This window comes from Petromyzon marinus, chromosome 3 (genome assembly GCF_048934315.1).
Source record: "Petromyzon marinus isolate PM22_M1 ecotype Great Lakes invasive population chromosome 3, UKy_Petmar_22M1.pri1.0, whole genome shotgun sequence".
NCBI lineage: Eukaryota > Metazoa > Chordata > Hyperoartia > Petromyzontiformes > Petromyzontidae > Petromyzon > Petromyzon marinus.
The window spans coordinates 10,077,471-10,092,718 of NC_133669.1; the positions used below are offsets into that span (position 1 = coordinate 10,077,471).

At 46.0% G+C, this 15,248-nt stretch overlaps 1 protein-coding gene across 1 annotated transcript in view; it reads left to right on the forward strand.

Annotated features, from left to right (window-relative positions):
- The window catches only part of LOC116953336 (cytoplasmic FMR1-interacting protein 2), a 40,197-nt gene that overhangs the window by 10,780 nt on the left and 14,169 nt on the right, over window positions 1-15,248 (forward strand). The window contains exons 2-17 of the mRNA XM_032973449.2: window positions 805-989; window positions 1,099-1,188; window positions 1,874-1,951; window positions 3,712-3,813; window positions 4,205-4,386; window positions 5,136-5,232; window positions 6,438-6,566; window positions 8,419-8,523; window positions 8,918-9,009; window positions 9,526-9,640; window positions 10,097-10,216; window positions 10,720-10,845; window positions 13,105-13,271; window positions 13,934-14,081; window positions 14,281-14,434; window positions 14,564-14,720. Coding sequence (XP_032829340.1) covers window positions 864-989; window positions 1,099-1,188; window positions 1,874-1,951; window positions 3,712-3,813; window positions 4,205-4,386; window positions 5,136-5,232; window positions 6,438-6,566; window positions 8,419-8,523; window positions 8,918-9,009; window positions 9,526-9,640; window positions 10,097-10,216; window positions 10,720-10,845; window positions 13,105-13,271; window positions 13,934-14,081; window positions 14,281-14,434; window positions 14,564-14,720 — 1,988 coding nt within the window. The 5' untranslated portion in view covers window positions 805-863. The remainder of the gene's footprint in view (window positions 1-804; window positions 990-1,098; window positions 1,189-1,873; window positions 1,952-3,711; window positions 3,814-4,204; window positions 4,387-5,135; window positions 5,233-6,437; window positions 6,567-8,418; window positions 8,524-8,917; window positions 9,010-9,525; window positions 9,641-10,096; window positions 10,217-10,719; window positions 10,846-13,104; window positions 13,272-13,933; window positions 14,082-14,280; window positions 14,435-14,563; window positions 14,721-15,248) is intronic.

Here is a 15,248-nt window from a genome sequence, read left to right on the forward strand (position 1 = left end):
TGTCCTCTGAATCATTCAGATGTTCATTGGCAAACTTCAGACGGGCATGTATATGTGCTTTCTTGAGCAGGGGGACCTTGCGGGCGCTGCAGGATTTCAGTCCTTCACGGCGTAGTGTGTTACCAATTGTTTTCTTGGTGACTATGGTCCCAGCTGCCTTGAGATCATTGACAAGATCCTCCCGTGTAGTTCTGGACTGATTCCTCACCGTTCTCATGATCATTGCAACTCCACGAGGTGAGATCTTGCATGGAGCCCCAGGCCAAGGGAGATTGACAGTTTTTTTGTGTTTCTTCCATTTGCGAATAATCGCACCAACTGTTGTCACCTCACCAAACTGCTTGGCAATGGTCTTGTAGCCAATTCCGTCAATGTGCAGGTCTACAATCTTGTCCCTGACATCCTTGGAGAGCTCTTTGGTCTTGGCCATGGTGGAGAGTTTGGAATCTGATTGATTGCTTCTGTGGACAGGCGTCTTTTATACAGGAAAAAGACGACCGCTTGTGTTGCGATCGATACGTCGGAGTTTATTTTTTATATTTTTTTTATTTTATTTCAACTTATTTATGTGACTTTACCGAAAGAAAGTGAATTGAATCGCCACATGCCCAGTAATCTGCAAATACAAAGCGATATGACTTGCTGGTTACGTTTCATGTTTATTGTGTATATATTTTTACACCAAAAAACAAATTCGTCTCCATTTACACCAAAAAACAAATTCGTCTCCATTTATGTGACGAGAGATGATATTTGATATTGCATTCTCTTGTCATACACTGGACTCTTATTATGTGATTCCAGGTGATCCAGGTGATCTACTCAAGTGACTTCCGTGAACCAGGCGAGTCCAGACAAACCAGATGAACATGGCGCAGGCCCAGGTGAGCCTGGAGGATGCCCTGTCCAACGTGGACCTGCTTGAGGAGCTGCCCCTGCCTGACCAGCAGCCGTGCATCGAGCCGCCACCCTCCTCCATCCTCTACCAGGTAATTTGGTAACCGGGTGCTGCTGTCACGGGATAATGGGGGCAATTAACTAAAGTGGTGGGGAACAAGCTGTTTGAGAATTAACCTGTTGTGTCTCCACTTATCACAGGCGAACTTCGACACCAACTTTGAAGACCGCAATGCGTTTGTGACGGGGATTGCGCGCTACATCGAGCAGGCAACCGTGCACTCAGGCATGGTGGGTCCATGCATTTTGTGTTTAGTTTGTTGTCCTCCCGCACCTCCGATTACGATGGTTGGCTACGTATGGTGCGAAACAAGTTCAACATACATTCATACGGCGGTCACTGCGCTTGTGGAGATGAGGGTGACAAAGGTTGTGATTGTGCTGTTGGTGATTGAGGTGGGTTGGGTGATGTAGTGGTAGTGATTGTAGAGTTGGTGATGATGGTGAAGTTTGTGACGATGGAATTAATGTTGATGGTGCAGATGTTGAAATTAGTGGTTCTGGTGGGATTGTTAATAACTAATGTTGATGATTTGGTAGTGGTGGGAATGGTGGTGATGCTAAGAGAGGTGATATCAGTGGTCCTGATGGTGAAATTGGTGACTGGTATGGTTGTTGGTGCAAGTGGTTTTGTAAATGGTTGAGTGGTTTTGTAAATGGTCATGTGATGGTGGTTTTGTGGTTGAAGTTGGAATGTTCGAGGATCTAATGACTTGCTGATGGTGGAGTATGTAATGGTGGTGGTTTCTATGATGACCTTAATGTTAATGTCGACCATAATAATAATACCATAACAGTAAATGTAAATGTGTTTATGCTGATTGGGATGTACATGGTAATGCATTAGAATGCATGTAGTTGATAGAATAGCTGAACATGATTGTGGAGATGATGATTATGATGGTGATTTGTGTAGAACGAGATGCTGGAGGAAGGACAGGAGTATGCTGTGATGTTGTACACCTGGAGAAGTTGTTCACGCGCAATTCCCCAGGTTCGTGGTGCACACAGGAAGACACAGAAACACAGGTACATGGGGACAAAGGTGCATTGATGCAGATCTCAAAACAGCCTTACAATGTATTCTTGGTTCTTTCGGTAAAGTCACGTAGAAGGGAAACAATAAAATAATAAAATATAAAACAATAAATTCTCACGACGTTTCGACTGCAACACGAGCAATCATCATCAGGTTTGAAAACCACAACAAGAAAATTTGAAAAAAGTGGCGTTTTTTTTAACGTTAGCACCACGGATAGCGATTTGACAGTTTGTTCAGATGGACGAGTCCATCTATGTTCGGAAAAGAGGAGGGGGGAGACGAAACATAATGGATGCGGTCTGAAAGCCACCTTAAGCGTGATCAATCAATTAAGACCCAAAATGGTTTATCAAATCCTTCCAATGATTGCTAAGCCAGAATCCATCTTCTCGGTTCAAATTGTCTCTGTGTTTGTATATGTGGATAGCCTCATAAACGAATCTCTCATGGTAGCCAGATGGCTTGCAGAGAACCTCTGTCTTGGAGAAGTCAATGTCATGTGAACCTACTGAATTATAACAGTGATCTGCCACGGCCGAGGTGTTGGTCCTACCGTGTTTCAGGTCTGCTTTGTGTTCACGAATGCGGTCCGAGACATGTCGTTTGGTTTCTCCAATGTAACTACTGCCACAGAGGCAACTTAGTTTGTAGACGTCAGGGTTCTGTATGTCCGGAATCACATCTTTTACAGACAGAACCAGATGAAATTGATCTGGTTCCGATCAGCCATCTGGCTATCATGAGAGATTCGTTCATGAGGCTATCCACATATACAAACACAGAGACAATTTCAACCGAGAAGATGGATTCTGGCTTAGCAATCATTGGAAGGATTTGATAAACCATTTCAGGTCTTAATTGATTGATCACGCTTAAGGTGGCTTTCAGACCGCATCCATTATTTTTCGTCTCCCTCCTCTTTTCCGAACATAGATGGACTCCCTTCTATGTGACTTTACCGAAAGGACCAATAATATGAATCCCTGCAGTCACGAAAGCTTTAAATCAAAATTTAGCCTTACAATGATTTTAGTAAGTGCCTATTATAGCCAGCATAGCATTTTAGGGAGTGGATGGAACCATCACCTTGTCTGGACATCTTTTTCTCTTCAGTGCTGATGTTAACCACACTACAGCCAATACTAATTGTACACTGAGTCTACCTAGGGGAGGCCCAGGCTGGGCTCAAATACCAGTTGCCACTGTTGTCTTGAATTAATGTCTGGACTAAAATTATAGTTGCTGGGATTTTGGCACAGTACATGAATTGCTGCAATACCAATACACACATGGGGATGCAAGGATACAGTGAGACTTGGAAACATAGGGACATACTCTTGGCAACACAGGAAGACATGGTGGCATTGGGACATGTTTTGAAATACGTGGATATATGCACAGGGACAGGCACTGCCTGCACTTTGAGATGTCGATGCTCTACTGTTGCTGTTAATAATGTTTCTACAAGAATTGTGATGATGCTGCTACTGTTGGTGTGGACGTCGTTTCTGATGACACTGCAGCTGTTATTGTGTGGCTGTTTTATTTTGTGACTATTCATTCGCATTAAATCATGACACTGAATAAACAATAAGGAATATTGCTATTTAATAAAAAAAACATTTGTAGCCAATTATTATCACAGTATTTTGCATATACGAGGTCGTAGAACTGCAACACGCATATGTCAAATGTGTAAACTGTGGCGACAGGTGAAGTGTAACGAGCAACCAAACCGCGTAGAGATCTACGAGAAGACGGTGGAAGTGCTGGAGCCAGAGGTCACCAAGCTCATGCGCTTCATGTATTTCCAGGTACGGTGTGAGATACCCAAAAGGCTTCAGCCAAAACCCGAACCCTAAAGCTCTGAACCAAAAGATAATACTGTATTGGGTGTAGTCGTGCTGTGTTGTGTATGTTGGTGCTGTGTTGTGTATAGTGGTCCGTATGTATGTACATATGTGCAGTGTCTGGTGTGTCGTCTATTGCGGGTGGAGTATGCAGTTTTCTATAATGAGGTTATTTACATCATAATGTTTGTGATGTCTGCTCGTGTGTGCAGGGTGGTGTGTATTATAATCATGTAGTGTTTTGGTGTGGTGTGTGTGATGCTATAATGACAAAGCTTGTGGTGTTGTCACATAGTGTTGGTTATAATGTTGTAGTGTGTGTGATGTTATAACGGTCTGGTGTGTGCGGTCGCAGCGCAAGGCCATTGAACGGTTCTGTGGCGAGGTGAAGCGTCTGTGCCACGCTGAGCGCAGGAAGGACTTTGTGTCGGAGGCATACCTCCTCACGCTGGGAAAATTCATCAACATGTTCGCCGTACTTGACGAACTCAAGAACATGAAATGCAGCGTGAAGAACGACTACAGCGCTTACAAGAGGTGTGCCAGTCAAGAGCATATCACACCTGCACTATGATGGGAGGGTTGTGAGGTAGTGAGAGGTGATGTGTCGGGTGATGGTAAGGCATGTAATGATTCGCCCCCCCCCCAACAACGGGGTGGCAACCAAAGGAGGAAACATGCCCGAGATGACGTCCACCACATAGATGGAGCGATAAACTCAGCTTGTGTGCAGAAGCTAAATGGGTTGTTGCATTGTAAGACCATAAAATGTGGCAGTGGTTTTGGGAGGCCTTCATCCAACAATGGATAGATAATGGCTGATAATGATGATGAGTGGATTCTCGGATTATATGAACCAATTACAGTGCATACAGCTTATTAAAAAATAAAATTATTTATGCTGACACGCAAGATGCATGTATCTTAGAAATATGAACTATTGTATTAATCGAATCAATGCTTTTTCATGCCTAGTGATGGTGTATGAAGTTTGGTGCCAACTTGTTTTGTTAAGTGGTAAATTGTGGTAATTTATGACATGACGAGCAGTGGAGATTACAGATAAATGCTACAGAGGTGTGGAGTGAAGGTGTCTGGTGTGATGTAGTGGGAACCGAAGTGGTGTTGGTGAGCTGTGAAGAGGTGATGTGTTGAGGAGAGTGCTGGTTAGGTGTGGGGTATTGTCTGGTGATCGTACTGTGCGAAAGAAGTTCAACATACATCATGATGTCATGATGACTGTGGTGTTCATGACAGTGATGTGATGATGCTGATGATGTGTTCAGGGCTGCCCAGTTTTTGAGGAAGATGTCTGATCCACAATCCATCCAGGAGTCTCAGAACCTGTCCATGTTCCTGGCCAATCACAACCGCATCACCCAGGTAACTACTACCACATAACCACAACTATTACCTCATAACTGCTATCACAATCCCCAGTTAAACTCAACCACATAAACAAAACCACATATCCACTACCACAACCCCAACATCAAAACCACTTTCACAATACCCTGAAAATCACAACCACATTTATAACTGCATCTGAGATTACTACAATAAAATCGATACAACCACTTAACCACAACTGCAGCACCCAGGTAACCACAACTAGATCAACTTGGTATCCACAACTGTCCATGTGCATGTGTAGTGACATAGATCGCAGACAGTAATACTTGGAGGCACTTATTTATTTAACATGCACCATCGGGATATATACACACCCTACGTGGGTGCACACTATTATAATTAAGACCGTATATTGTCGGCAGTACTACTTAGTTAGAACAGTTGGTATATTGTCGGCGGTACTACTTAGTTAGAACAGTTGGTAGGCTGTCTGGCTAACAGCACCCTGGGATGGTGAAGACGGAGACGACGACGAGGAGATGGTGGCGACGACGAGATGGTGACGATGATGATCTTGAACAGCCCCGATGGGGATTCTACTTCCAGCAAAAGCCCCGAGCTCCCACTCAGGGCCCCCTCTTATGCTCCCAGCGTGGCCTTGCTCCACCCCAGCCACGCCCCCCTTCTGGAACCTACTAGCAGGTTCCCGGGACTTCCCGATGGGCCCCTCTATGACCTTTCCCTTAGATGTCCCCCTCTCGTATATACTGCGGCCTGCTGATGCGAGTACTGCCGTACACTGTAGTTACTCTTTTACGCCAGCAGCCAGCGCTATACCCCTACACATGTATGCATCCCCTCTCACGTGGTGGTGTATGTGGGCCCAAACCTACACGCCTACACCCGTACATGCTGTATGTGCGTGCGTGGATGCGTGTGGGGAGCAGGAGTAAAGAAGTTAACACGTTGCAATAGGAACCCGGCGAGACGTGTTCGATTTCCACTCGTAGCCAACATCTTAAGAATATCTGAACCGGTCCTGGGCCTCCCCTAGGTCGAATTAGGCTTATATGAGTAGCTGGTGCATAGTGTAAAGGCCAGAATTTGAGAGACAAAGATGGCCGGGCGTGGTGCTGGTCAACCAGCCGGCCATAGTTAGGTGCTCGCTAACAGCGTTTGTCCCAACAGTTTGTTCAAGTTTGTATGGGGGTCTTTTTATTTGTGCGTGTGTGCAGTCCTTACAGCAGCAGTTGGAGGTGATCCCTGGGTACGAGGAGTTGCTGGCCGACATTGTGAACTTGTGCATGGATTACTACGAGGGGCGCATGTACCTCACGCCTGGCGAGAAGCACACCCTGCTCAAGGTGTGTGGGGGTGTGTGCGCGTATGTGTGTACGTGGTTACAAGTGGAGAGCAGTGGTTTGGTGGTTAGCGCACTGCGCTACAAACATGGTGACCTAAGTGGCAAGTAATATATGAACCTTATGGCGGTACCCCGGGGTACCATAGTATAATTTTTAGTCTGTTGATGGTCGGTGATGCGGCAATCGACTCATCTCGACGAGCTGTACACGATGCACTGTGGTGCATGCGAGCATTCAGGGTTTCAGCGCAATCGTCCTCCCTGCGTTTCGACATCGCGGAGTAGCACTGATTTCGGATTGATTGGTACCACAGTCACGGAGTTATGTACACCCTTGGAAAAAAGTGTCCCAGAAATAAAATATTTAATTGCCTCGGCCATTTTGTATTACAGTAAAACTTGGATTGCGAGCATAATTCGTTCCGGAAATGTGTTTGTAATCCAAAGCACTCATATATCAAAGCACTCGTATATCAGTTGTGATCACGTGACGCTCGGCAGACAAAGCATATACGTACTACTCGTATTGCAAGACCTCGCTCGTTTATCAAATTAATATTTAAAAATTTTGCTCGTCTTGCAAAACACTCGCAGACCAAGTTACTCGCAATACAAGGTTTACTGTATTTGGTACCATGGGGTACCACCATAAGGATCATACAAACTAGTTTTGGGCCTCCCCTACGTCGACCCATATCGGCACTGGGGAGACAATGGCGGCCTGGCTTGGTCCTGGCCACACCACCCCTTTTTATTTTATGTCTAAACTAGCTTATATACCCGGCGTTGCCCGGGCCAAAAAAATATTTCAAAACTACTCTTCAAAATCTAACAGCAGTGCATATTGTGGTGGTACGTGCTATGATTACAGCAGTGCATACAGACTTTGGTGGTACCTGCTATGATTAGAGCAGTGCATACTGAATGTGGTGGTACTTGCTATGATTACAGCAGTACATACCAACTGTGGTGGTACCTGCTATCACTACAGTAGTACATGCTGACTCTATAGCAGTATTTATCGACTCTATAGCACAAAGTACTCACCTGACAGAGTGGCGTGGTGAGGCTTAGTCCCGTGCAGAGCCTCCGGCCTCGCCTAGATTGTCCAGCCGGCCGAGGTGTTACCTTGGCAGGTTGGTGCAGGGCTGCTAGCCCTGACCCCCCCCCCCCCAGCCACAATCTCCCCGGCCGCTCTGCAGTAATATCTACGGCCTATAGTGGTAGCATCTACTGACTGTATAGTAGTAACTGCACGCATCGGGGTGGGGGGGACATCACACTGAAGAATTAACGTCGGCATTTAGTGTATTTTTATAGAATTTTTAACGCGAAGAAAATGTCCCCCTCACTCCCACCGAAGGCGTGCGACTTGGCATGGGCCGTCCCTCCCACCAAAGGCGCGTGAGTTGGTATGCACGCGTCATAAATAAATAAAAGGGAAGCGCGCAAAAATAGCACTAAATCGCTAATTAAACGAATTTAAAGTTGACGGATTTGAAAAAGGAATAGCGCTTGCTCACCGCGGGGATTTCGGCATGGTACCTGGCTATTTTTTTTACGTAAACCCCACCGTTGGAGAGCCAAGCGCACAACCACACACAAACCCCGCCACCAACCCACACGCAACTTTTGACTTTTTTTATATATATAGATTACATGAAGCTTTCAGCAGAGATGAATGCCATCTGATTGCTCATTTGATCAGTAACACACTTTGATATGCAAGTAGTGGAGTGTTTCTGTTGGAGTCTTGGATGAGTCTGACAATGTATGTCTGAGTATAATAATTGTTTAAAAAAAACACAGACGTGTGTGTATATTCTTATGAACCCGTATGCATGTGTGTCCAGGTGATGGGGTTTGGGTTGTTCCTGATGGACGGCTCTGTCAGCAACATCTACCGTCTCGACGCCAAGAAGAGAATCAACCTCGGACGCATAGACCGCTACTTCCGGGTACAGCACACACATACATACAGTATGTACACGCAGACATGAAAATGCGAACACAAAACACCCATATACATATATAGAGTCACACATAAAAGTACTGCTAGGGAGCACTTATTAAAGCTTACATGGAGCACAAGGAGGTGGTGTGGGCAGCACCATACCTGATTGCCTTTTGCTGACAGTGCTGAGGTTTACTCACCATACCAGGTACTCATGTATGCACTGACTTGACTTAGGGGGGGCCCAGAATCAGCTCAGATGTTCATGACTGATGTGGGCCATGGCCATGTATTTAACTCTGAGTGCTGGGTTCGTAATGCAGTACGCTTGCATTGTTATATATCTGTGCTGCCTGTCACATGTTAATGTGTCCTTGTGTCCTCGTGTCTGTGAGCAGCAGCTGCAGGTGGTGCCGTTGTTTGGAGACATGCAGATAGAGCTGGCGCGGTACATAGAGACCAGTGCCCATTACGAGGACAACCGCTCCAAGTGAGCCTTGCCACCACAACATAGCACCGAACCACATCGCACCACCACGTGTACGGCCCTTTTATCAATCCTGTGGTGGATTGGGTCCAACCCACGCCGTGTGATCGTTATTTGACGAAACTAAATCACTCTGGATAGTGCGGGTTGGTGAAGGCAGGAACCCAAGACAAAAATACACTTTAACAATGTATCTTGCTGTACTGCCCTCTGTTAATCACAACGTAGCCCTGCATCAGCAACAATCCGTTTTATGCACGGTGGTCATCCATCCTAGCACTTTTCAGCCTTGGCCCTGTTTGGATTCCAAAATCTGATGAGGTCGGATGTATTTCGGTTGATTTGGTCATGAGCCACACCACCATACCATTGTGGAAATAAACCATACCAATGCATTAGACATCTCACAAGCACACTGCACAACTGCAGGAATAAAGAACACCACCACATTCTTCTTGTGTATGTGCACGCGTGTTGATATTTGTGCATATACATGGACATATGTGTGTGTGTCTGCAGGTGGACGTGTACTTGCAGCACGCTCAGCCCCCAGTACATCTGTGAGCAGATGGTGCAGATCCGTGATGACCACATCCGTTTCACCTCTGAGCTGAGCCGACACAGCAACAGCGAGGCAATCCCGCCAAGCTATGCCTAAACAACAATAATAGCCATACTAACCACAGCAACCACTGCCACAACACTTGCCACAGCAAATATAACCACAATTTCCATAACATCTACATACACCAATAGAAATGCAACCACAGCATCCACCACATTCTTGTCACATCAACAACCGATGACCACACCCATTTCTGTTTTTCACAAGTGTTCATCGAGTAATGAGTTTTTCCTGTGTTGAGTGTTCCTGCGTCTTAGCATCCCCGTGTCTCAGTGTTCACTTGTCTGAATGTCCTTTGTGTCTCAGTATCTCCTTGTTTGAGCATCATTTGCGTCCCAGTGTCCCCTTATCTCATCCCATTTTTCCCATTTCTCCTTGTCTCAGTCCGTATCTCAATGTCTCCATCTCACTATGTCTGCTTGTTAGTGTCCTTATGTCTCTTTGTCTCCACTGTCATGTCTCCAGGTGGTGACCGGCTCAGGCCAGGATGGACACAAGTCAGATGAGCAACACAAGGAGCTGTGTGATCTGGCGCTGCGTGGACTGCAGCTGCTGTCTCGCTGGAGCGCCCATGTCATGGAGGTGGTAAGTGACATCACTTCCTGTACGAGCGGCATCACATCCTGAGTGAGCAACACAAGCAACATTGATCGATATTTGCCTACATGTGTTCATCCCAGTAAGTACTATAGTGTGGTCCTGTGCATCCCATTAGGTCATCGTGTGCCTCTGTACTTATTTGCATTCACTGATATATTTCCTTGTATCTTTATGTGTTGCCTTGCATAGTGTCCCGGTGTGTTTACTCTGTTCCCTGCATTCCTCTGCAACCCTGTGTGTCACCCCACCTCACCACACGTCCTCTTGCTGCACTGAACGTCCCGTGACCCTCTGTACATTCCCACTTGTCCCATTGCTTCACTGTATATTCACGTACATGCCAAAATGTTCACACTCTTAACTTTGCGTTCTCTTCTTTCCCACATATCCCATTGCATCCCATGTGTTCCCGTGTCTCGCTACGCTTCATATTTTATCTTTGTGTATCCCTGTTTGTCCCACTTGCTCGCCTACCGTACGTGCCTCAGTACTCATGGAAGCTGGTGCACCCTACGGACAAATTCTCTAACAAAGACTGCCCAGACAATGCAGAGGAATATGAGCGTGCGACACGCTACAACTACTCCAGCGAGGAAAAGTGTGCACTGGTTGAGGTATGTGAGGGTGGGAAAGTGGGTGAAATTTGTACAGGCGTGCGTGGTGATGAATCTGTGTGTTATGACCAAGATCTTTGAAGGAAACTGGAGTACCGATATATAATTTGCACAGACATGGCCCAATCCTATGGGCACTTAGCAGCCCTGCAGGTTTGGATTGATCTCCCTCTTCAAAACACTGAGCTTCAGGTGCATACCTCTATTCCTGGCGAATGATACAGAAGATGATAGTGAACTGTTCCTCGAAGCATTTCCCTAAGCCTCTCGCCCAACACCAGATAACCCTTATATTCTTTAAAGAGTGGTTCTTTGCACATTTATTTTGCAGATATTTCATATATGTGTTGGTATGCACACTGGTACAAGGTAATTTATCCAAGTCAAACTTGGGAAAGCCCAGGACAGGATCATTTACTGCTTGCCGCTGATTTGTGGCTTGTAGTCAGGTATTGAACTAGGGTCCTCTTATTGCATAGTATAGTCTGCTGTAATATGATTGAGATACACAAATACAGTATATGAACATGTATAGTGAGGGAAAAAAGTATTTGATCCCCTGCTGATTTTGTACGTTCGCCCACTGACAAAGAAATGATCAGTCTATAATTTTAATGGTAGGTTTATTTGAACAGTGAGAGACAGAATAACAACAAAAAAATCCAGAAAAACGCATGTCAAAGTTTTATAAATTGATTTGCAATTTTATGAGGGAAATAAGTATTTGACCCTCTCTCAATCAGAAAGATTTCTGGCTCCCAGGTGTCTTTTAAACAGGTAACGAGCTGAGATTAGGAGCACACTCTTAAAGGGAGTGCTCCTAATCTCAGCTTGTTACCTGTATAAAAGACACCTGTCCACAGAAGCAATCAATCAATCAGATTCCAAACTCTCCACCATGGCCAAGACCAAAGAGCTCTCTAAGCATGTCAGGGACAAGATTGTAGACCTAGACAAAGCTGGAATGGGCTACAAGACCATTGCCAAGCAGCTTGGTGAGAAGGTGACAACAGTTGGTGCGATTATTCGCAAATGGAAGAAACACAAAATAACTGTCAATCTCCCTCGGCCTGGGGCTCCATGCAAGATCTCACCTCGTGGAGTTGCAATGATCATGAGAACGGTGAGGAATCAGCCCAGAACTACACGGGAGGATCTTGTCAATGGTCTCAAGGCAGCTGGGACCATAGTCACCAAGAAAACAATTGGTAACACACTATGCCGTGAAGGACTGAAATCCTGCAGCGCCCGCAAGGTCTCCCTGCTCAAGAAAGCACATATACATGCCCGTCTGAAGTTTGCCAATGAACATCTGAATGATTCAGAGGACAACTGGGTGAGAGTGTTGTGGTCCGATGAGACCAAAATTGAGCACTTTGGCATCAACTAAACTCGCCGTGTTTGGAGGAGGAGGAATGCTGCCTATGACCCCAAGAACACCATCCCCACCATCAAACATGGAGGTGGAAACATTATGCTTTGGGGGTGTTTTTCTGCTAAGGGGACAGGACAGCTTCACCGCATCAAAGGGACGATGGACAGAGCCATGTACCGTCAAATCTTGGGTGAGAACCTCCTTCCCTCAGCCAAGGCATTGAAAATGGGTCGTGGATGGGTATTCCAGCATGACAATGACCCAAAACACACGGCCAAGGCAACAAAGGAATGGCTCAAGAAGAAGCACATTAAGGTCCTGGAGTGGCCTAGCCAGTCTCCAGACCTTAATCCCATAGAAAATCTGTGGAGGGAGCTGAAGGTTCGAGTTGCCAAACGTCAGACTCGAAAACTTCATGACTTGGAGAAGATCTGCAAAGAGGAGTGGGACAAAATCCCTCCTGAGATGTGTGCAAACCTGGTGGCCAACTACAAGAAACATCTGACCTCTGTGATTGCCAACAAGGGTTTTACCACCAAATACTAAGTCATCTTTTGCAGAGGGGTCAAATACTTATTTCTCTCATTAAAATGAAAATCAATTTATAAAAATTTTGACATGCGTTTTCCAGGATTTTGTTGTTGTTATTCAATCTCTCACTGTTCAAATAAACCTACCATTAAATTATACACTGATAATTTCTTTGTCGGTGGGCAAACATACAAAATCAGCAGGGGATCAAATACTTTTTTCCCCCACTGTACCCATCCATTTTCACATATGCACAGGATGTTGTCCACTGTACTACCATATACACACACATGAATGAATCAATGCTCTTATGCACACGGATTGATTCGCAAATCGATGATGGTGGTGTGCAGGTGATTGCAATGATCAAGGGGCTGCAGGTGCTCATGGGGCGCATGGAGAGTGTTTTCAACCAGGCGATCCGGCACACCGTGTACGCTGCGCTGCAGGACTTTGCACAGATCACGCTCCGAGAACCGCTCCGCCAAGCGGTCAAGCGCAAGAAGAACCTCATCATCAGGTACGGGAGAATAGTTGTGCGTTTCTGGGTGGGTGTGTATGTGTGAGAGAGTGTGCGTGGTGTGCGTATATGGGTGGAGTGGTTGCATAGTGGGATAGCACCCTGCGCTATGAATCCAGCGTCCTGAGTTTTGATTGCTAACATCATTGGCGAATGATATCAGAGCTGGTCCTGGGTCTCTCTTAGGATGTCTCAGCCTTATATAATTACCTGATCCCTTCTTTAAACATCAACACTGGAGAAAAAAAGGCGGCCAGTCGTGGTGCTGGCTACAGCATCATGCCTGCTTTTATATGGGTCCTCGCTAACAACACTTGTTCCTGTGGTCTAAAGGCTTGTGTAGATACCCCTTGGTTTACGTGTTGTGCATTGTACCCTGCACATGGATTTCTTAATCCAGTGCGAAATTAAGGCCTCCCCAGGCTGTGTCGGTCATAGGCGTTGTTTGATCACGCTGGTCAATGCAGGTTGGAGAAGGGAGGAGCCCCAGGACCAGTTTTGACATTGCTCGCCACTAATGCCCTCATCGGGAATAAAACTGATGTTGCCAAAGTCATAGCACCAAGCATTAACCACTGCACCACTGCTTGCCGCCCCAAATGATTGTAAATTCCTGTGGGTTGGCATGCGGTTGTTGTCGGTGGGGTGGCACGTGGTTGCAGCATCTTGCAGGCGATCCGCAAGACGTGCGGGGACTGGGAGGGTGGCGCAGAGCCGGCCTCTGACCCATGCCTGCGTGGGGAGAAGGACCCCAAGGGTGGCTTCGAGCTGCACGTGCCCAGGCGCACAGTGGGGCCGTCTAGCACACAGGTGCATGCTACAGTGTGTAACACCACGACAAAATGTCACACCACACACTGTGGTGTAAGGGAGCAAGACAGCATGTACATAGATGTTCACGCCACACCACTGCACATCAAACACCGCACACTTTTTACATGGTGCACATTATGCTGGCGTATCTGACAAGATGTGTGATGAGGTTATGGGTTGATGTGTGCCGTGGCAGCTGTACATGGTTCGCACCATGCTAGAGTCTCTGATCGCTGACAAAAGCGGCTCGCGCAAGACTCTGCGCTCATGCCTTGAGGGCCCGACCATCACCGCCATCGAGGAGATCCACCGCTCATCCTTCTTCTACACCCACCTCCTTAACTTCAGCGGTAATTCCTCCGATTCTGGCATCTCCTCCACCTTATCGTTCTTCCACCCATGGTTGCCGTTGTGAGGTGCACTTGTTTCGTCAGTAAAGCGAGGCGTGTGTGTCATGCCGCGGGTGTGTGGGATTGCAGAGGCCCTGCAGGCATGCTGCGACCTCTCACAGCTGTGGTTTCGGGAGTTCTTCCTGGAGCTGACAATGGGGCGACGGATCCAGTTCCCTATCGAGATGTCCATGCCCTGGATCCTCACGGATCATATCTTGGAGACGAAGGAGCCCAGCATGATGGAGTGGGTCCCACGTCCTTTCTTTGGCACTCGCAAATACCAAAGGCCATGATACACTGGAGCAGTTTTAAAGCGATTGACTCAGTCAATTGTGACATAACCATAAACCATCTCCACATGACCACCTCAGTTGCTGAATAATAACTCAACATATGCACATCTTTAACGCACCATCCCTATATTGGAATGATTTTATTACAAATTGAAAAACTGTACATATTTCAATTCAAAATGATAAAATTGTCAACTTCATGCAACTTTAGTGTAATGCAGTCTCCAACTATGTCATTTAAAGTCTTTGCTATATCTATTCTGTGGGACCATTGTGCAAAATATGAGCACATTATATGTAGTTTATTATAAGGCAGTCTAAATGACATGTGTAGTATTTTTTTTAAAGCATGCTTAACTTAAGTTTATTTACCAATTGAAACCGAACCGAGTCTCAAAAATCATCTTCAGCGAGTCCTAAACTAAAGGATTAATAATTTACCAGGTAAGACCCACTGAGCTATATAGCTCTTGTTTAGA